This window comes from Neophocaena asiaeorientalis, unplaced genomic scaffold (genome assembly GCF_003031525.2).
Source record: "Neophocaena asiaeorientalis asiaeorientalis breed wild unplaced genomic scaffold, Neophocaena_asiaeorientalis_V1.1 scaffold78, whole genome shotgun sequence".
Lineage (NCBI taxonomy): Eukaryota > Metazoa > Chordata > Mammalia > Artiodactyla > Phocoenidae > Neophocaena > Neophocaena asiaeorientalis.
The window spans coordinates 12,813,168-12,835,628 of record NW_020175018.1 but is presented as its reverse complement, the minus strand read 5'-3'; the positions used below and the strand labels follow the sequence as shown (position 1 = coordinate 12,835,628).

The following is a 22,461-nucleotide window of genomic DNA, read 5'->3' as shown; positions in this document are numbered from 1 at the left end:
CTCCCCCACCCCCATTAATTTAAAGCCCCTCCCTGGCATTTTGTCATTTCACCCAAGGACAGCTTTTAATCTCTACAGCATTCCTGGGGATCTGGCTAAGAAAAACACACTGATGAGGCAATTTGTTCGAACCCCTTAGTTTCCAGAGCAGTAGAAGTCCTGGGGCGGAAGTGACTCGCCTGAGGTCACCCAGCTGGGACAGGGGGACCCCGGGTCGGGTCCCAGGCCCAGGGCTCCTCTCCCTGAACCACTCGCCTCCCTGATTCAGCACCAGAAGGGAGTTCTCATTCTTCCATCCACAGACCTCAAACCGAGGCAGGCCCGGGAGGCGCTGAGGGGGTAAGGAAAGGATGACACCTTTTCTGAGCAGGGTTCCTGGCACGAAAAGTGCCAGAACGCAAGTCAGGGGGCAAGGGGGTGACCGGCCACTGTCCAAAAGACACTGGAGTCCACTGGTGTGTCCTCAGGCAGCTCGATTTCACAACCTTGCTCCCGACTTGGGTTCAGCATGAGCTGAACCTGCCCTGTGGACGTGGAGCTGGGTGCCCAGCCAAGGGAATGGTGTCCAGGCCAGGTGAGGATCTGTTCGCACTGCCCCCCCACGTGGTGGCCTATGTAAGATGCGCCTAAGGAAACAGGTTCCTGCCACACCCCAGTTCTCACTGGGGTCATCTGCCTCCAGTATGGCCCTGTAATGTGACTCCTGGCTTAAGGGCCTCAGATAAAATTAGATCAGGCCACCTAGGCCAGGATCTAATGTGCAAAAGGCCACCTAGGCCAAGATCTAATGTCATCCTTGTCTGAGCAATAATTCCAATCTGATTTACTGGGTTAGGAAAGTATGGGCCCAAAGCAGGGCCCCAGATAAGGGAGGGGAAACCAACCCACCAAAGAAACCCAAGGTGGAAACCAGGTGGCTTGGGGCCTGTTTTCCTGCGTACCTGCATGAGCACCTTGAGTCTGTCCAGGGGGGCCGTGCAGGTTCTCGATACGGCCCCCGCCCCACCGCCAGCCACCAGGTGTCTCCACCACATCCCCGTCTGCCTCTCCTCCACCGTGAACTCGTCGGGGACCGTCAGATTCTCACCCACATCAAAGATCTGTGAGGAAGACCAACAACGATAAATCTAGCAGGCTCCCGACGCTTGTGGCAGAGCTGCCGGCAGACAGCCAGGTCCACAGCCTTCTGCCGCCTAGAAGGGACCCCCCTACCCCTTCGCTATGTGGAGGCAGCAAAGCTCTGAGCTGTCTGTGGCCTTGGAGAGGCCCAGGTTAGAACTGAGAGCACAGCTGGAAGAATGCAGGTAGAAAACCACGCGGACAGCCCTTCGGGACACTGCCAGGGGCTCCTGCAGAACAGCTGACAAAGGCACTGCAGCTGAGGATCACCAGGTTGGCTGTACTGGAAGGATCAAGTCAGGGATAAAAATTCTTCTGAAACCTGACGTGTAACCGGATCACGTTGGCAGAACGTTATGCAAGACTTCTGCAAACACGAGAGGTTGTGCTGCCTGTGCAATGCCCTCTCTCCCAGGCGGCCTCCCGGCTTGGCAGGCAGAGCCAGCTCTGCTCCAACCTTGGGGCTGCAGGCCAGACCCACGGGGCAGCGGCTCCTACCCGCAGAGCGTCCACCTAATTTCAGCCAACGAAGATGCCAGGCGTCCCCTGAGGGCACCTCGGGAGACAGAGGAGGAGGACCTGTGGCCTCCTCTTCTGGAGTTGACGGTCCAGGATGGATAAGACTGCCACCAGGGGATACTCAGCAAGGACCAGCAGAAAGGGATGCTCGCGGGCGAGGGGTCAATGGGGCCACTACCAGTGAGGGCACAGAGCTCTGTGTGTTTCTGACCGGGGGTGAAAGAGCAGTGGGGAGGTATTCTTTTGCCGTAGAGAGAAATGACCCAAAAAATGGCGTGGCCGGGGGGAGAAACTGAACAGCTCTGCTACTGGATCTCTGCAGAGCAGCCCTCAGGAGGCTTTGGAAGAACAAGGAGGCTCAGGGAGCGGGTGCTTACAGCAGACCTTGAAGAACAGGCAGCACGTGGGGACAGGAGGGCATTGTTTCTAGCAGAGGGAGCCCCGTGTTTGGGGCATGGGCGGGCCGTTCAGGTTGGCTGGCATGAGGGAGACGGAGGGAGCATGTGGAAGGCTGGCAGAGAAGCAGACAGCCCCACCACTGAAGGGGAGGTGGGCTGGGAACCCCCACCACGATGGGGGCTAATGCTGGGCGAAGGGGACCCTATGAATGGACGAGCGAGAAACCCCCTTCCGGCCCCAGGAGCGGGGGGCTCACCGTGGAATGCTTCCAGTACAGGATGATCTCAGGGATGTTTTCCACGGGGTGCAGGAGGTGATAGTCTCGCCACTCGTTCCAGTCGATGGTCATTGTGCCATTCTTGTCCATGCTGCAAGACAAATATGTGGGTCGCCCAAATGTAAACAGGCCCCATCTGTCAGCCGCACTTCCCACCTCCAGGGGAGCCGAGGGCAGGCGCGTGGCCACCAGGAAACCACAGAAGGCGCCTCTGCCCCGGAGGAGAAAAGGCCAGGTGGCTCCACATCCCACCTGGTACAAAAACGGGGTTTGATGGCCCACGAGAACCCCGTTCTGATTGGGCACAGAGGTCAAGGAGGGAGGCGGTCCCGAGAGTGACACGGATACTTACTAGGTGACAGGGCCCCAGAAGTGGCCCGTTCGTATTCTGACAGACAGACAAAGGAAGATGCAGAGGAGAGAGGAGAAACAACACAAATAAGTGCTCTGAGCGGAGGTTAGTGACGCAAGCACATGCCACGGCACAGCACGAGGACGCACCCTCCACGCGGAGGGGAGCAAGGGCCAGAGACTGCCGTCCCTGACCAGCCGGCTTCGGGCCCCCGGGACTTGGGGAGGCTCCGGAGGACAGGAAGCGGCTCTGGGGCTGTTCTGTGCGAGTTCCCAGCACAGCAATGATGCCAGTCCCCAGGACCACCCCTGGCCTGCGGGATGCCTTTCGGGGCAGCACATCTGAGCGTTGTATTAAGAGGAAGTTCCCCACAGTGGAGGGCGGCCACGTGAGCCCTGCCCCTGAACGACCGGGCAGAGAAGGGTGTCCCTTGCTGGCCTTTCACCTACTAAAATCCCCAGCTAGTCTTCTCTCTTAGCGGGTGGCTGGCGCTCAGGCACTCTGCCAGGTGATCTGTGATTCTACCACCGGAGCTGACCAGGAACCTGGGAGCAGCTGGTCTCTGGGAGGGGTTACTTATTCATCCCTTCCAACCACCAGAAGCCAAAGTTCACGGAAACAGGGTCAATACAGTGAATGGCACGAGGGAGTGAGTCCAAGAAACCTTCTTTCGTCACACTTTTGTTCAACCAAACGCAGGGGCGGCTACGCACTCACCTCTTGAGGATTTTTTCTGCCTGCTGTTCAGATATCTTGACTCCCAGGTCCCGCAGGGACTGCATGATCTCCTGCGCGTCGATCCGTCCTGGAACAACAAAGGCCGTGAGCCGGAAGCCAGCCCTGCGGAGAGGCCCAGGACCGCTGGGCCCGCCGCTGGCCCCCGGGGGCAATGCTCACCATCATTCTTCTTGTCCAAACTCTTGAATACCAGCCTCAGTTTCTTCTCATGATCTTGGAGATAATGGACAAACTCTTCAAAGTCTAGCTGCCCATCGAGGTCTTTGTCGCCAGCTTGTACAATTTTCTATAAAACAAAAGTAAGGTTTTATCCTTCAGCTTTTCCTGTCCCTTGTGGTGTCCCGTTCCCAGGAAACAACTGCTCAACCGTGAACAGAGGTGGCCCCATGACCCGAGACACTTCCCCCCCTCCACTCCCAGGGCCACCACCTGGATTGCCTAGGGCCAGCCAGAACCCAGCCAAGAGCCCACCGTGTTTCCCTCATGAGAAAGAGGAAAAAGACCCGCAAGAGGAGCCCTTCTGACAGAGGCCGGCAGCAGTGGGCTTGGTACTTCCACCAGGCCAGCTGCCCGGCTCCCCTGCAGCTCTGTCCCTGGTGCCGGGCCTCAGCCCCACATGCCCTCTGCCCAAATGTGGGGTGGCCCTGGAGCTCCAGATTCCCTCAGAAACTCTGCAGCTTGCTCTTTTTATCCCTAAAAGTGGCACTGGCCCAAGAACAATAGGGGGCGACCAGGGTAAAGGTAAAGGTACAGGGCAGAGCTGGCCCCTGCCGATGGCTGCTTGGCAGAAATACTGCCAGAGAGAACTCTGGAGGATGGAGAAGTGGTAAGAGCAATGGGAACTCTTCTTGGGCCTGCTTGATGGCGCTGCCTGTCTCTGATCTCAGGGGAGCCAGGTGCTATAACCAACCTCAGCTCCCTTAACCAGGCACTGAAAAGCAGGGCAGCTCCACTTAGGAATTGTTTGGTGACCCAAGGAAGCTTTAAGAGACCCTTTCCTGGGCAGTGAGGTTCCAAAAACCTGCACCTGCCCTTAGACATGAGCTCTGTTCAGCAGCTGCGGTCCGTTTTCGATGCTCAGCAACTGGAACTTTTCCACAAAAGCACAAGCAGTCGGTCTGTGCCCGGGGTCCTGCTAAAGGCTTCACCTCTAGTAACCCGCTGAATCCTCGCAGACAGGCCTGGGAGGTGGGTACTATATCATTTCCCCCATTTTCCAGAGAAGGAAACAGAAGCTCACAGAGGTTTAGTAATTTATCCAAGGTCGCACAGTTAGGGAAGTTGGTGGGCAGGATTCAAGCCAGGCCTGATGGACTCCAGAGCCACCTCTGTTCAGTGTCTGCTGCCATTCTAAAGGTTAATCTCAAGAAGGTGGGGAACATACCTGAGTCACTCCAACCCAGCAACACCCCAAAACTAGGACCAAAAATCTCCTAAGGAAAATGGTTAGAGTCTCCCTGTGTTGCCCAATTCTCTCAGCAAGAAATACAGTCACTACCCACAAACCAGCGTGGGTTTCAAAGTCTTCTGAGCCAGTGGGTTTGGAAATTGATGGGCCGTTGGCTAGCTGGTCCTCTCCAGATACTGTGTCCCCTAACATGATCCAAAGAACAACTCAGGGAGGGTATGGCTGGAATGTGAGACACAGGCTGGCACGTGTTCTATCAGCTGTCTGGAGTTATGTTAACTTCCTGCAGACATCTGTGCTCTCCACCGAAATGCAGATTACATACAGGTTAAGCACCCTGGATTTACGAGAGGAGCGGAAATAGAATCTTCATGTCATTTAGAAACGAGGCGAACACTAGGCACGAAGCTCATTGGTATCTGGGCTGCTCTGGCACCAACGCGATCCATGGGCCTTGTTGGGCGGGTGCCCGAGATACAGACAACTCAAGGACATGCTCACGCAGCTCATTTCAAAATATTCTAAGTTGTTGCTTCTACCTCAGTCCAGTCTCCTTCCTAGGATATGCAAATCACCACCCCCTGCACACCATCTGACCGTCACTGCCGTCGTGAGCACTGGGGGATAGCACAGGATCTGATTAACGGAGAAGTTGGGGTGTCCCTTTAGGAGGCAGGCGACCCCCTCAGACTCTGTAGCTGTTTCCCCATATTTAAATTAGTAATTATTTCTGCTGCCTCCTGCTCCAAAGAGACGCCTAGGAAGGTCCCCTCACCCCTGCCCGTTGGTTTGTTTCACCCAGGGCACAGCCCTGTCACCTCCAGCCTCCGCAGCCACGGTTCCAACTCCTGGGTCTCCAATGAGGGGACTCTCCCCTCCCCTCCTGCCCCCCAGCTCAGATAAAGCAGCTAGACTTGTGCCCCTGCACTTCCTGGCCCTGCACTGCTTAGAACCCTGCCCTCCGCAAGAAAATTCCTTTCTGTCTCCCACAAGTGCCTTCCCTATAATTCCAGCCTTCCTTGGAAGTCACATGAGAGCCAGTCACTCCCATGACGTAATAGCCCTTTAGCTGCCTATAGTTACGCGACAGCTGGGGAAAAAACTGGAACGCTTAGAAATGGTGGAGACCTTTGAGGTATGCGGACCCTCTACCAGCTCATCCATTCACTCAGCCAACACTGATGAAACGCCCGCTGCCTTCCATGGTACAGAGGTACAGACCTGCTTCCACTGGCGGTAGGTGGAGAACTCCTGGGAGGGGATAAAGACACTGAGTTTGAAGATGGACTTCAGCTCGGCGGGAAGCCCCTTGGACTCGAAGTACTGGAACTCGGTCTGGGCCTCCCCGATGAGGGGCACGTACAGGCACAGGCAGAGCATGCTGGTGGGAGCTGTTTCAGGCGGCGTGGAGGCAGGAGAATGCTGCCCGGCCCAGCACACTTGCACAAGGTATGCTGGGGCGCAGCTGTCATTGGCTGCCTCCACCCTGTCCTTTCACTTAATTGAAAAAAGTCTGCTCACTGTACCTCCCGCCCACAGCCAATGAGCACAGAGCCCGGCAAGGAGGCGTGCGTGGCCGAGTGCAGAGGGATAAAGATCAGGACTGACGTCACCTGCTCCCCAGTTAACCCTTCGGAGACGGGCAGAGCACTCTGCCCTGCCCTGGGATCTGCCCCAGAAACCTTCACCCTCTGGCTGCCAATCCCTCCAAACAAACAGCCTTTGGCCTGTTTTTCCACAAGGTCCCCAAACGCGTCACACAATACAGCGGTTTCTCTCCTTGGTAAATCATTCCCAGCAGAAAAATAAGTGGAGGTAGAGAATGAATCAATGCTCACCTGAAACGGCCCCGTTTCGCTGTGAGGGTAGAAGTCAGTGGGCGGCGGGGGAAGTAGTCCTGGAAGTAGCCCCCGGTGGGGGTGGGGAGGGGTCTTTCACTTGCAGGGGAGCTGCCTGGGCCACACGGCTTTCCAGGCACAGCTCTGGCTGGCTCTAGTGACCCTCCCCAGGCCACCCTGCACATGAGCAGCCCCTCCCCTGTAGGCTTTGCCTGGGGACCCCACAAGCACCGAGAGGCTGAAATGATGGGGGCAGGAAGAGGACACTCTAGGCCACAGGTCCTTGTGCCGGGGCACTCCTCAGCAGCGCCAATCTGGGGTCAGCCTGGGCCTCACTTAAGATCCACGGATGTGGTCTTCAGAGCCCACATTCATTCAGGACACTCTAGAGTTCAGTGCATCGGAGCTTTCTGGTCTACAGCTGTGCTGCTCAATACTTTTATTTTATTTTGCCACGCCACACGGCACGTGGGATCTTAGTTCCCTGACCGGGGATCGAACCCGCGCCCCTGAACAGTGAAGTCTTAACCACCGGACTGCCAGGGAAGTCCTCAATTTCAAATAAACTAAAATTCAATGAAACTAAGAATTCATTTCCTTGGTCGCATGGCCACACATTATTTCCATCATCACAGAAAGTTCTACTGAGCAACACTGCCCTAGAATGTCCCTTTTAGGTGAGGATGAGAGGAAACTTCAGGTCTTGGAGAGTCAGGATCTGATCTTTATTTAAGGGCCACCCTGCCACCTCCACCTCATTCCTTCCCAAGGAAGATGTCAGACTCATGCTGCAGAGGAAGAGCCCACGTCACAGAGATGAAAAAGGAATCCATCTCGCTATGTTCCATCTACAGTGCACCACGTCCTAATACAGACGAAACCTCGCGACCAGGATGGATTAAAAGCAGATGGATGTCATCTGGGGATCCACCAAAGTAAAAGGAACTTCTTAAATTCACTAAAAAGCTTTTTGTTGAGAACTTGAAAAAGGTTCTGAAAATAAGATGTTGATGCTTATATACATCATTATGAAACAGATTTTAATAACTTATATGATATTTCAGCCCTTCTAAAAGAGATCTGATGGTGAGTCTGTAAAAACAGGTCTTGGGCTGTTTCATCCATCCACTAGGGAGGATCCGATGAGGTATCCAGAGGCAACTCAGGATTATTCAGGCGAATTCCTGCTCAGCCTCCACCTAAATCCATGATACTCAGCTGTCTCTTAAGCTACCCAATCCAGAATGTTCTGCTTTATGGCTATTTTTACGTACATCTTATCTCTACTGCTGGGGTCCTAAAGGCAGGGCCTTTGTACCTCCTTGCCTGGAATGAGCCCTTGCCTTGATCACGGAGGTGCTTGACATAAGCAGTTTCTGAATGAATGAATGAATCGTGCTTGGCAGGACTCTGAGACCCCAAAAAACAAACACGACCACTCTTGATGAAGACCTTAGGTTTGGTTTCCCGAGTGCCAGCAAATAGAGTCCTCAGGGTATTCTGTCCACCTCAACTCAAAAAGATACTGTATTATTATTTTTATTTTAAAGGAAGTTCACATTTATAAATAAAAAAGCTGAATTTTAAATGCTGATCTTCCTTTTTAAAATTATTCACGATTGCTTTTGAAACGAAAATAAATCACACAGATCTGTTGAAGTGTCTCATTTCAATGACAATTGCAGTCCTTCCAATACAAAATGGCAAATATTTTGACTGAATAAATAAGTTGTTCAATTGGAGATGTTCCTTTCCTACTAAACTATGTTTTTCAAGTCATGTTGGTAAACATAATTGTACCATTGAGGGGTTTTTTTTGGTACCAATGAGTTGTATGATGTATTTACAAGACAAATCTGAGAAGAGATTTGAAAACAATACCAAATGAAAGTGAAATCAGCATTCAATATATAAGGAACAATTATTAAAGCATTACCAAACAAGGGCAACTATCTTCTAGAATCAACAGAATGGAGTGTCCTTGATTATAACAGAGCTCATTACTCTACAGACCGATGGCATCACAGGGCCGGGAAATGTTCTCTGAAAAGTTCTGCATGTGCTCGTCAATACGTTATTTTACAACGCTTCCATTAATTCTATTCCAATGTTAATCTTAAAGGGCTCCAACGTATTTCTATTTTGCAACTGTGTTTGAGTCCAACAGAATGTCTTCGCTGGACAAACGTAAACTGGCGTTTGCTTATTTATTTAAACCACCCATCTTCCTGAGTTGCAGAGGTCATGCAGAACTCTGTTGTCACACAGAAACCTTTACTTCTCAGTTGAGCCAATCTCCAGGCACCTGGTGTCCAAGGCAAATGCTCTCTCCCTGGAATTACAGACACTGGGCCCCACAGGGACCCTGGGGTCATCTCTGAATCTCCGAGATGAAGAAACAGACCAGGAGAGGCCACCTGGTTTGCCCGGGCCCCAGAGCCAGCTGGCGGAGGCTCACCAGAGCCTGGCTCCTGTTACAATGGCCACTTAAAACAGCATCCAAGCCTGACACTGCCATAAAGAGATTTTAGAATTCAGCTTCCAAAGAACACTTGTCAGCCTGACCCTGAGAATTACAGTGAGCAGTACCTCACATGGGAAGGCAGCAGATGCGGGGGAGTAATTTTAGCCTTAGCTAAAAAAAAACCACACAAAAAATGTATCTGTTACAGCTCTGAACACAAACGTGAGAAATACAAATAAGGAAGACGAATATGGCAGGGCTCAGGACTTCCCTGGCGGCCCAGCGGTTAGGACTCCATGCTTCCGCTGCAGCGGGCATGGGTTCTATCCCTGGCTGGGGAACTGAGATCCCGCATGCCACGTGGCGTAGCCAAAAAAAAGTACATAAAGCAGGGCTTGTGCTCCGTTCCTGATGTTTCACACCAGCTCCCGGTGCTTCTGGAGGCCCAAGTAAAGTGCTCTCTCCCACTCCTGCCATCGACACGTCTTCTCTGCTATCTTTACCTGTTCTAATTTTGTGACCCAGATCTACTTTTGTTTCCTTTCTTCCAGTGTCCATTCCTGTAACAACCAGTACTCAGAAACAATGGCAGCCACTCCAGATGCCTTAGAATTCAGTGGCATTCGATTTCCCTTAATCTGCTAAGTAGCAGTTCCTCTCACAAGCACCTTCTCACCCTCAGATCTGCGCATGCCCCCACCCCACCAGCTTTCCTTGTTCTACCACTGTTTCATGCCAAAGATCCCCGTAAGTGCCGGAATACCATGAGTAACAACAGGGCAGGTAAGAGTACCTCTGGGAGCGTGGCATTAGCTCATACAGTATTTCCACCGCACCCCGCCCCCGCCCCGCCAATGACTCAGACCAAGCCAAAAATATTAATAAATTGCCAGCATCCAGCTATTCTAGCCCCACCCACCCGTAAGGCCCTCGAGCCTCATTTGCTGCTGTAGCCGTAGTGTCATTTGATGATCGGGTTGCCATGACAGCCCAGCGGAGCCGGTTTCCAATGAAACCTGCCTGCACTTGGCAATTAGACACACAATGAGCAAAATTCTCTGAGCTTCTGAGAAGACGGCCCCTCAGGATTTGAAAGCTTGAATGCCGCTCAGGGCACCTCCCACTCCAGACTAATGGCTTTCTTCTCCAACTGCAGATCGACTGTAAGACAAAGATAAGGGGGGAAACTGGAACAGTTCTGAGAATAAAAGCTGGCCGGAACCTGGCTCACCAGCAGACATATTTAAGAGAGAAATGAGAGTCGAACAAAGTAGCGCCACTGGGAAACTTAGAAGGCGGAGAACCAAAGTGAACGTCTCTGCGAGGTTCCCATGAGGTTGTGGCAGCGTCTGCCGGAGAGAAATGGCGAGCCAGGCCCCACCGGCCCGCGATCCCAACCTCCAACCCCTACCTTCAAGAGCAGCTGTGCTGGAAAAGGACGCACGCTGCTGAAACACTCTTCCAGTTCTTAATATGTCTGCCTTTAAAGGGTCCACACACTGCCCAGAAGCGCTTTCTTGCTTGTTTCAAACCAAAACCAGCTGACGCACCTCCCTCTTGGGGCTCCCCACACCCCCAGGCAGCTGATCCATCTCCCTTCTGGGGAGAAGTGTCAGTGAGAGGTGTGGGTCTCAGGTTCAGCCCGCCTTGCTCCCGATTCTGTAGGCCAGGAAAGAAGCCGTTCAGAACAGTCCTGATGCCAGGCCAGCCCAGGGGGAGGGCTGACAAGAGCTGCCAGTCGGTGTGAGTCTGGGAAGTGGAGCAGTTAATTATTAAAGTCAAAAGTGGGTGAATTTAAAAGGAGCCAGCCAGTCCCTTAAGCCCTTGGCCGTAAGGCAAGCAGGTCTGGAGATAAAAGTTCCTCATAATAGATAACGCCACAGCCATTTCCGAGCTCCTGTAAAATGATCAAAAGGTAGAAAGCGACACCTGTCACATCTCAGGCACAGTACAGATGCCGAGACCCCTGTCGCCCCGGGTGAGCCCATCACAGACTAAGGATTCTCCTCAATGCTTAACCTGAAACCACTGCAAAAGTTGTTGCATCAAAAGTTCCTCCCACTTAGCAAAGGAAAAATGAACATCCATTTCTTAAATGCAGTAGTTCAATTCAGCAGAACCTTTTTTGGACTCTACAGTGTACCACACACAGGGCAGAATCTCCTTCCTTTTTCCAGTTCATTTTTATCCTGAGAAAGGAGAAAAGATTCAAAATAACCAAGCCTCAGGAGGTGAACAAGGTTCTCCTACCACAGGCAGGAGAAATCACAGCCAAATAGCCTTTCTGTTCTAACCCTGAGAACTCGACTGGTCCCATTAAAAACGGCTTTCTTAAGGGAAGATGAGGGCAGTACATGGCAAAGTTCCAGGTAGACTGAAATGAAATCTCACCTCTACCCCACCTTAACTGTTTAATCCCGGGCAAATTACTTAACCTTTCTGCACCTCAGTTTCCTCATCTGTGAAATGGGGGTGCTATCACTTACCCTGGTTCTTGTGAGGATCAGATGACATAAGCCACGCTCAGGGCACGAAATGGACGGAAGGCCCCAGCGCTCAGCAGACCCGCAGACCCGTGAGGAGTGCCGGCCTCCGTGCACTGAGACTCCAGCCTCCACTCTGCCTCATCGCTCCCTTTCTCCCAGAAAGAAAGGCAAGACGGGTCCCCTGCCCACCAAGGCAGAGGGTCTGACTTTTGGGATGCAGAGCAGGCTGGTCCTCCCCAGCTCCCGGCAGCTGGGTTCACCTTGGAAGGTTTGCTCTGTTGCCCGCTGAGCTCCGTCCTCCCTGTGCTGTTTAAACAGGCTAAGACCTAAGACACGGTGTAATTGTTTGTCCCTGCCTTTCAAATGGCTTTCTGGGGCCAAAGAGACAAATCCTAAGGTAAATCTTCCATTGCATTCAACCTTCCTTCTTCAAATGGCCGCACTGAAGTGGTCACAATTGGGTAATAAAGCTTTTGCAGTGGCCACAGAAAGATTCTGGACTGGAGCTGGGCTTCTTCATTGTCTAACACTTCTCCCCAGGCCCCCGGTACCAAACGGATTCATTCATAAGTCCTCTCTTCCTCCCCCACACTCCAGCTTTTTCCAGGAAAATGATCCTAGGCTAGCCCCTAACCTAGGAGGTCCTCTCGACATTGCCATTACCTTTGGAAACTGCTCTGCGGGTCCGACCACCAGCAAGATGGTGGGTCTCTTTTCCGTGGCCTCAGCCCTTCCGTCCTGTTTCCCCAAAAAGCTTGGCATCTGGGCTCCCCGTGCCGGAGCCGGGGTGCCTCTGACTTCATTCCCGCTCCCCTCTCTGGAGCCTTGGCACCTGGCCCTGGGGAAGAAGCTAGACAGAAAATGCCACAGCATCTGCAACATCACGGCTTCCTCCCCACGTCGCCGACGGTGACCGTTCACTTTTGAGGAGGGATGTGACCACAATACCAAGGGTCTCTGGCTACACAGCTGCTTGGACGACTAGCCTGGGGAGTTGTAAGGCTGGCAGCTCTGCATGCAGTGGCTGTTTCCTGCCTTCTCAAATTTGCTAGCACTGCTGTCGTGCCTGGCCTGAGAAGCAGCTCACTCTGAAAGCCCCGCCGGGTCGCTGACAACGAGAGAGCAGCTGGAGCTTCTTCAATAAAAACTCACTTTTGCAGGTGGACGGTGATCAAATGCTTGGCTTTTTGAAAAAAGGAAAAAAGCGATAGCCCAACAGACCTCTCCCGGAGGCAGAAGCAACTTCGAGCTCCCAATTATTCAGCTGTCCTCGCTCAATTAATGATCATCACGCAAGTGAGGACCCGAGCATCCAGCCTGCATTCTCACTGCAGCAGGGCGCGGCCAATCACCTCTGCCGACACTACCGAGTTCATTATCCCCACCAGCAACATCCCTCCAATCACAGCCGACCGATTCCCTGCATGCAGCCGGCAGTTCTGCAGGGAGGTGCCCGCGGTAACCTCCAGAGGAGCTTCCAGTCTCACAGAATCCACCTTGAGCTGGCTGGTCCTCAAGAGTCCAACTTCCTTCTCTCCACCTGGCTGTTTCCGGGATGACATTCCCCATCAAGTTTAGCACAATCAAGAGATCCTGGCAACACTTCCTAAGATATCTAGCAACACTTTCCCTTGTTCCATTATCCCATTCTCTGCAACTGTGTGTAACACAATGCACACCATACCATAGCCACTCCTCTGTGTCTCGCTCTACAAGATGAACTTCCTGGGGACAGGGACCAAGTTGCAGATCTTTCTACCCCTAGTGCCCAGAACCAGGCATAGATGAAGTCTGTGGGCTGAAATGAGCAAATGATCATGAACAAAAGGGAATTAATCTTTGGTCATTTGTTTCTTAGTTTCCTGGCAGACAAATGCAGTGCCGGGTCATCCCTCACAAAGGTAACCCTTTGATACGGTGTTCACAGCCATTATTTTGAAAACAAACACAGCATGAAAAAAGTTTAATAGACCGTGTTGGGGAGAGTATAGAGAAACATATACCCTCATACGCTGCTATGAGAGTGTAAATCAGTATAATCTCTCTGGAGAGCAATTTAGTCACAGCTACCAACATATCAAAAGCACAAACGCTCTGACACAGCAATTCCACTTTTAGTGATTTATCCTGCAGATATATTTGCACATTTGGGAAATCACATATACAAATGTGATATATATGGGATACATACGTGTGATAAAATATAAGGATATTTTTTGCAGCCTGATTTACAATAGCACAGGTTTGGAAACAATGTAAAATTCTTTAGAAGGGGAGTAGGTTGTAAATTAATGCACAACCACAATGGAGCCCTAGGCAGCTGTCAAAAAGAGTAAGGCAGCTCTACACCTACTATTATGGAATGACTTGAAAATATCTTGTTAGATGAAAAGAGCAAGGTGCAGAAGAAAGGGGATAGTTTGCTGCCATCTATTTCTAAGCTTGTGTACGTGAAGAATCTCTCTGGAAAGACGAACTAAAATTGAAGAGACGGTTTGGGGTGGCGTGGGAGGGAACTTCGGGGTTTGAAGAAGAAAGATAGATGGGAGGTTTATTTTCTTTGAATATCCTCTTATATCTAGTGAAACCAAATCATGAGCATGTATGACCAGGCACACATGTGTGCATACATACAACCGTTATTTAAAAAGAAAACACGACAAGGGAAAGCAAGACGGCATGCTTGTTTGAAAGTTGAGGAACCCGCATCAGTTGCCCTCTCACTGGATATACAGAACAACTTTACCTGGAAGCAGTTTTGTGTGTTGATTAAATGTCTAGTCTTTGGAGCCAGACCCCAGGTTCAATCCTGGCCATCACTTACTGGCTGTGTGATCTTGGTCAAGTTACTTTACCTCTCTGTGCTTTAACAGCCTCATGTGCAAAATGAGGATAGTAACAGAACCATATCATTACTTCACAGAGTCGGTTAAAGACTAAATGAAATAATGTACAAAGCTCTTAGAACAGTACATATTAGCTATTTTAATCTAGAAAATGATTGTGAGGGACTTCCCTGGTGATCCAGTGGTTAAAACTCCACGCTTCCACTGCAAGGGGCATGGGTTTGATGCCTGGTGGGGAAACCAAGATCCCACATGCTGTGCGGTACAGCAAAAAAAAAAAAAAAGAAAGAAAAAGAAAAGAAAGTGATTGTGAGTTCAGGGTCTTCCCTGGTGGCACGTTGGTTAAGAATCCACCTGCCAATGCAGGGGACATGGGTTCAAGCCCTGGTCCGGGAAGATCCCACATGCCACGGAGCAACCAAGCCAGTGTGCCACAACTACTGAGCCTGCGCTCTAGAGCCCGTGAGCCACAACTACTGAGCCTGTGTGCCACAACTACTGAAGCCCGGGCACCTAAATCCCGTGCTCCACAACAAGAGAAGCCACTGCAATGAGAAGCCTGCACACTGCAACGAAGAGTAGCCCCTGTTCGCTGCAACTAGAGAAAGCCTGGGCACAGCAACGAAGACCCAACACAGCCACAAATAAATAAATAGAAAATGATTGTGAGTTCATAGAAATAGCTAGCTTTAATACTAAAGAAGAGCCAGTCCAGAGCAAAAATCCCTATATAAATAAGTAATCCTTTAGTGAAAATTAATCTTTTTTTAGGCACTGAAAATCTGGTGAGTTGGGGGAGATGGTGATGTTTTAGGCCCCCATCTACAAACATGAGATAAATCCCTTATTGAGGAGGTTACTGGCTTTTCATTTAATGGACTACTCTGTACCACGGAACTGAGTTATGAACTCGGGGGGTGAGGGGGTTCTAGCCAAGACGCAGTAACAGGAACCAATTCACCTTCCTGCCTGTAACAACTTAAATTTCTGAAAAAACAAATTAAATTTCTGAAACCCAGTGATAAAAAGGAAAATCTTAAAAGCACCTTAAGAAAAAGACCCATTACAGAAGAACAAAAACAAGAATGACAGGGGGCTTTCCGTCAGAAACTGTTAATCCAGAATTTTATACTTAGAAAAATACCTTCCAAAAGGAAGGCAAAATATACGAGAATGGTTTTCAAGACACTGGACATTAGGCAACGAAGGGCAGTGATTCCTGAGATTTCTAAACACATGAGCCCCTCAACTGCCCAGGCTTCCTGCCTGGAGTTTCCAGGATATGGTGCAGAGAGTGGGTACCCAGCAGAGCCCAGTAGTCTCCCTATGTTGAAGAGAAGGAGCTGGGAGGCCAGGACAGCTAGAGTTTGCAGGACAGAGTACCAGAGAAGACAGAGCTACACAGACAGCAAGCTCTGGAGCTCTGCTGAGGGCCCCCCAAAATCAGAGCAAGTGAGTATGAGGAAACTGCCTGTGGGTGGGGAAGGAACCAGCCAAAGGCATCACAGGGCTAAGAATAGTTCCTGTTCCCACCAGCTGGAGTGGAAAAACCTCATAATATAGGAAGGTTCCGGAAGGGTACTCAGAGGGTTTTGCCTCAATAGTGGGGCAAAACTGGCCCCAGACTAAATGCTGTTCTTGCCTGACTAACAAAGCTTTAAAAAGCAGGCTCGGGGCTTCCCTGGTGGCGCAGTGGTTGAGAGTCCGTCTGCCGATGCAGGGGACGCGGGTTCGTGCCCCGGTCCGGGAGGATCCCACATGCCGCGGAGTGGCTGGGCCCGTGAGCCATGGCCGCTGAGCCTGCACGTCCGGAGCCTGTGCTCTGCAACGGGAGAGGCCACAACGGTGAGAGGCCCGCGTACCGTAAAAAAAAAAAAAAAGCAGGCTCGGAAAGGGTCAAACTGTTTCTGAATCACTGCATCCCAGAATAAAGCTCAAGAATATTTATAGGAATACAAAGATATCCAAGATAAAAATCCCATAAAAAATTAACAGCCTAATGCAAAGAAGCAGGAAAAGGTGACCCATGATGAGAAATCAGTCCATTGAAACTGATCCAGAAATCACGTGTATGACAGAATTGGTACACAAGGATATTGCAAGTCATAACTGTATCCTACGTGCTCAAGAAAGATCAAGAACATTAAACAGAGACATTGCAGATACTCTAGAAGAAAACTACAATGTCTGAGACGAAAAACACACTGGATGGTTTTAATAGCAGATTAGACAATGCAGAAGAAAAGATTAATGAACTTGAAGACACAGCAATAGAAACTTTACAAAATGAAACACAGAGAGAAAAAATAAAACAATACAAAAAAATGAAAAATGCATTAGTGAGCTGTGGGAGAACTGCTAATAGACTAATATACACCCAACTGAAGTTCAGGAGGTGGGGACAGAACAAATATTTAAAGAAATAATGGCCAGATTTTTTCCAAATTTATTAAAACCTACAGATCCAAGAAGCTCAGCAAACCCCAAGCATAAAAAACATCAAAACAAAACAAAACAAAAAACTACACTCAGGCACATCACAGTTAAATTTCTGAAAACCAGTGATATAAAGGAAAATCTTTAAAACACCTTGAGAAAAAGACCCATTACTTACAGAAGAACAAAAACAAGAATGACAGGGGGCTTTCCATCAGAAACTGTTAATCCAGAATTTTATACCTAGAAAAATACCTTCCAAAAGGAAGGCAAAATAAACACTTTTCAGACATACAAAAGCTGAAAGAATTTACCACCAGCAGATCTGCATTACAAGAAATGTTAAAGGAATCCTTCAGATAGAGAAAAATGATAACCAGATGAAGAATGGAATGAAAGGAATGAAGCACTAGAAATGGTAATTGTGTGGGTAGATGGAAAGAACTTTTTCCTTATTATTTAAATCTCTTTCAAAGATAAGTGACAGTTCGGACTTCCCGGGTGGCGTGTGGCGGGTGGCGCAGTGGTTAAGAATCCACCTGCCAATGCAGGGGACATGAGTTCGATCCCTGATCTGGGAAGGTCCCACATGCCATGGAGCAACTAAGCCCATGAGCCACAACTACTGAGCCTGCGCTCTAGAGCCCGTGAGCCACAACTACTGAGCCCATGTGCCACAACTACTGAAGCCCGCGTGCCTAGAGCCCATGCTCAAGAAGAAATCAAAAGAGAAATTAGAAAGTATTTTGAATGGTGTGAAACCACAACACAGCAAAACTTGTGGGATGCAGCCAGAGCAGGACTTAGAAGGGAATACCTACATCAGAAAAGAGAGGTATCAAATCAATGACCTCAGTTTCCACCACAAGAAACCAGAAAAGAACAAATTAAACCCAAAGTCAGCAGAAGAAAAGAAATAATAACTAGGTGAGGAAGAGACCAGGCCTTATCTATCCTAAAATCTCCCCTGACCAGCACCTAAGACAGGGATCAATGAAAATCTGTTCAATTTGCATACTTGGCCAATATTTTTATTTTAAAGCACCTTTGATCTCCTTGTGGGTTAATGCAGTACATCTCTTTCCTTACACCACAGTATCGCCTAAACCACCAATATCTGGTAGAGATCATTAGTTTCTTTTGCTATTACTATAATACAATTCCACCTCACTTAACTTTCTTGGGTATGAGGGACCACCCATATCCAGAGACAGGGCTGGCAAGCATAACGCTCCAGTAACTGTAGATTTATAAACATCCACAGAACCTGGTTAAGCTGAGGGTAATCACCTGCAGAAGCAACCCACTCTTCCAAGAATCTAGAAAATAGAGACTTGGGGATAAAACTGTGTCACAAGATCTCCCGTACTTTTCAGAGAAAACAAATTCTAATGGAATGAACCCCCGGCGGGAACCCATTCCAAATTATCCTGATGAATTGCCCAGGGTATAAAAGCCCCTGGGACATCACACAGAAGGACAACTGCAGATTCCTGAGGGCGTCTTATAACAGGGCAGAGAGCTCTCCCCATGTCCCTTGTTTACAAGTTTCACTACCTACTACCCATCTATCTATCTTAGAATTACAATTAGCATTCAGAAGAGATGTCGTCAAAGGGAAGACCACTAAGACTTTCTTTTTTAACTGAAAAATGAAGTCAGATTTTATTTGACAGAGAGTCAAATGGATTTGACTTGAAAATGAAGACTGGCTTGGCCAATAGGTTATACGGAAGGCATTTTCCATAAACTGGATGAGTCAAATCTGCAAAACTCTTAGGTTTTGATCAAAACCAAAACCGACAAACTAAAACATTTAAGGCAGATACACAGTATGCCAGAAATTATACCCTCTGCAGCTATTAAACCTATGACAAAAATGTTTAGATGTCAACTTAACGTGCAACGGGGTACACTGGTTTTTAAAATCCTTTTCGGGGACTTCCCTAATGGTCCAGTGGTTGAGAAACTGCCTTGCAACGCAGGGGACGCGTGTCCGATCCCTGGTCAGGGAACTAAGATCCCACATGCTGTGGGGCAACGAAGCCTGCGAGCCGCAACAAAGATCCTGTGTGCCGCAACGAACACTCGACGCAGCCAAATAAATAAATAAATATTTTTTAAAAAAATCATGAAATAAAAACCTTTTCGGATGGTACAGGAGCAAAAGAGTTTGAAGGATCTCTTTATACGTTGGTAGTAACGATTTGTTATTTCAAAGGCACCACTGTGGCAGGTGACTATCCTTCTCTGAAATGAATCAACCGGAGAATTTAAACGCTTAGATCCTGGGTGCTGTCCTGTGCCGTCCCATGGCAGCAGTGGTTTCAGGGTGTCAGGCAGGACTATTAAACAGCCTCATGCCTTCGACTCAGCCCACTATTAGACAATGAAGAGGAGCCAGGCACCAGCCTCATTTGGCACTGAAGACGACAAAACTGCAGTAATGAAAAAGGTGAAATCCCCTAATCTATTTCCATTTTAGGAAGTAAAACCAGAAAATCTAGCTTTGGCCAAAACTCCCTGAAGGGGACTCCTGTGACTGTGGAAAAGAGAAGTGCCCCACCGAGAAAACAGTCTCTTGGATGCTTATTTATTCCTGGTGAAAAGCCAGTCTCCATTGAGGTCCCAAGTTCAAGGTCAATGCCTGCTAACAAAGATGTCTTTTTCTTTTCTCTAAAAGAAAGTTAGGGGCTTCCCTGGTGGAGCAGTGGTTAAGAATCCGCCTGCCAATGCAGGGAACAGAAGTTAGGGCCCTGGTCTGGGAAGATCCCACATGCCGTGGAGCAACTAAGCCTGCGGAGTAACTAAGCCCGTGCGCCACAACTACTGAGCCTGTGCTCTAGACCCCGAAAGCCACAACTACTGAAGCCCGTGTGCCTAGAGCCCATGCTCTGCAACAAGAGAAGCCACTGCAATGAGAAGCCCACGCACCGCAATGAAGAGTAGCCCCCCGCTTGCCACAACTAGAGAAAGCCTGCATGCAGCAACGAAGACCAAAGGCAGCCAAAAATAATAAATTAATTAAATAAATAAATTTTTTAAAAATAAAAGAAAGTTAGGGGTGTACAAAATTAACCTGATTTTAAGTATAGGATTTTGAGATGTAGCACATAAATTAAAGATCTGTAGAAACAAGAGACCACATAGAAACACAGCATACTTTCTCTTCTTTTTCTGCTCTTATAGGAGCCTGATTCTCCTTTCAGATTAGATAGATGCCAAGGGGGGCAGGGGGAGAATATGGTATCGAAGCCGGCATGTAAAACACCCAATCACCTTAAATAATCAGAATTTCCCAACCAACCCAAAACTGACCAGTAGGAGCCAAACCACTGGTACATGTTCAGCCCACTTGTGGCAGCCACGCTTTCCTTATTCGCTCTTTCTCTGCTCCCACGTGAAAAGGCAAACTAGCAGATTTATTATTAAAGCAACACTAAATGTTTGTGGTTTCTTAAAGCTGACTTCAGGATCACACTCTAAAACTGAGATCATCTGAATGAGTGAGAATGGAACTGTCACCAGCTGCTTACTCTGTCCTGGGGGAGGACCTCAGAGAGAAGAGCCCAGACACAGGCATGAAGCCCACCGGATGGACAGCTGCCTTCAGCAAATATACATCAGAGCTGCTCAGGGTGTGAAGGGCAGCTGGGAGAATTCTGTGTAAGAATGACTGGTTTATATCGTCAGCACTTAGAAACAATTCAGAAAAGGCATTTTTTTAGCTGTAGAACTATTTACCAGATCCTATTTTTACTGCTTATATAGGTTAAAGAAGAGACTCTAGCAAAAAAAATACATCCAAGACATAAAGGAAAAAAGTTAACCACGTCCATAAATGCATCACTAAAGGCTTTTATAAGAACGTAATCTCTCCCTGTAGTGCTTCTGTAAGACCCTGGACAAGTCATTTAGCCAGAAGTGACGGTGGGGAAAGGCCAACAGGATGGTGAAGGTGGGCACAGTAGCGAGTTGGTTTTAACCAACAGGAATCACTGTTACAGACCAAAGACAAGGATTCAACACTTTGTGCTTATTCTGGGTGATCTAAACCATTCCCTGCCCTTTTTTTCCCCTTTTTTTTCATCACTGGCATTTCTTTTTTTTGCGAGTTTTCTCACACAATGGAGGTGGTTTTCCCTGTGTTTGGTAAGAAGAGTCACATCAGACTCCAGCCCAGGAGGAGGGAGGGCTGGAGGAAAGGAGGCAGGAGGCCAGGGGTAGATGGAATGTGGAAAGCTTCACAAAGCAGCAGCAGGAACAGGGACAGCCACCGGCTCCAGTTTCCCCTGGACCCTGGGAAAATAAGCCATGACTCACCTCCTTTGCAAGCTTCCCAGCCAAGAGTTTAAAGCAGATAAGAAGCTCCTTCTGTCCTACCTTTGTTATTCATTTATTTTAAAGGAAGGCGCACTTTAAGACAATAAATTCTTTTTTTAGGTTTTGTGTTGAGTCTTTTATAGACCAGAGCATACCTATCATGTCAGGCCCTGCTTCCTGAGCACTATGGGGGGTCTTAAAATGCTCAGCTGGTGTCATGGCACAGATACTTCCTTGTCACAAACTGTGAAAATAAAGGCCTCAAAGTTGTTTTATTATTATTATTATTTATTTTTATTTTTTTTTGGCTATGTTGGGGCTTTGTTGCTGTGTGCGGGCTTTTCTAGTTGCGGTGAGCAGGGACTACTCTTCGTCGAAGTGCACGGACTTCTCATTGTCGTGACTTCTCTTGTTGTGGAGCACGGGCTCTAGGCACGCGGGCTTCAGTAGTTGTGGCATGCGGGCTCAGTAGTTGTGGCTCGCGGGCTCTAGAGCACAGGCTCAGTAGTTGTGGCGCACGGGCTCAGTTGTTCCACGGCATGTGGGATCTTCCCAGGCCAGGCATCGAACCCATGTCCCCTGCATTGGCAGGCTGACTCCTAACCACTGCGCCACCAGGGAAGCCCAGGCCTCAAAGTTTTAAGGATTAGTTAAGTACCTCCAGCCACGGAAGGAAGGAGGCAGTGTATGTTGAGCTAAATTGGGCAAAGTCCAAATCCTGGGTTCTGCCACTGCCTTTGCTTTCAACCAGCCTCAGTCCCACTTCTACACACTAATGAGGTGAGTGACATAATCTCCAAAGGTTTTAATTAAGCTCTACTTGAAGCTTCCATTTTCACAACCTCAAAGTGAACTCTATATTTGAGAAAAGACCATCTATGGCTCATGAAACGGGCAACAGGCTGACAAGAGCGGTGCTCAAGGGGGCCCATTTCCATCCAGGGAAACATTTGGGCCAAAGACATCATTGGGTGTAGAGTGACAAGACCCCTTCTTAGAAATCTCCTGCCACTGGGGTTTCTTTTTCTTTTCTTTTTTTTTTTCTGTTTTAATCTTCCTTAAAGCAACAGGGCCCGGGCTTTCCGCAGCCCTGTCAGCTGACAGTAGACTGTGCTCTCCCTGGGTGCTACACACCCTTTATTACTGACACACCCTTTATTACCCACATCCCCCAGACCTTCTCCTTCTTTCTAGCCCACTTTTTTTTTTTTTTTTTTTTAGGGGTACGTGGGCCTCTCCCCTTTGGGGCCTCTCCC

The 22,461-nt window shown here is 49.1% G+C and overlaps 1 protein-coding gene across 4 annotated transcripts in view; it reads right to left on the bottom strand.

The window, feature by feature from the left end:
- The window catches only part of SLC25A25 (solute carrier family 25 member 25), a 33,605-nt gene that overhangs the window by 4,953 nt on the left and 6,191 nt on the right, over positions 1-22,461 (bottom strand). The window contains exons 2-6 of one of the 4 annotated variants that reach the window (XM_024762374.1): positions 3,564-3,690; positions 3,384-3,471; positions 2,667-2,702; positions 2,294-2,405; positions 942-1,100 (exon numbers count right to left, since the gene is read on the bottom strand). In XM_024762374.1, coding sequence (XP_024618142.1) covers positions 942-1,100; positions 2,294-2,405; positions 2,667-2,702; positions 3,384-3,471; positions 3,564-3,690 — 522 coding nt within the window. Of the gene's footprint in view, positions 1-941; positions 1,101-2,293; positions 2,406-2,666; positions 2,703-3,383; positions 3,472-3,563; positions 3,691-4,788; positions 5,946-6,033; positions 6,392-22,461 lie in introns of those variants that run through there. The other 3 variants (XM_024762373.1, XM_024762371.1, XM_024762370.1) reach the window with 3 other exon arrangements.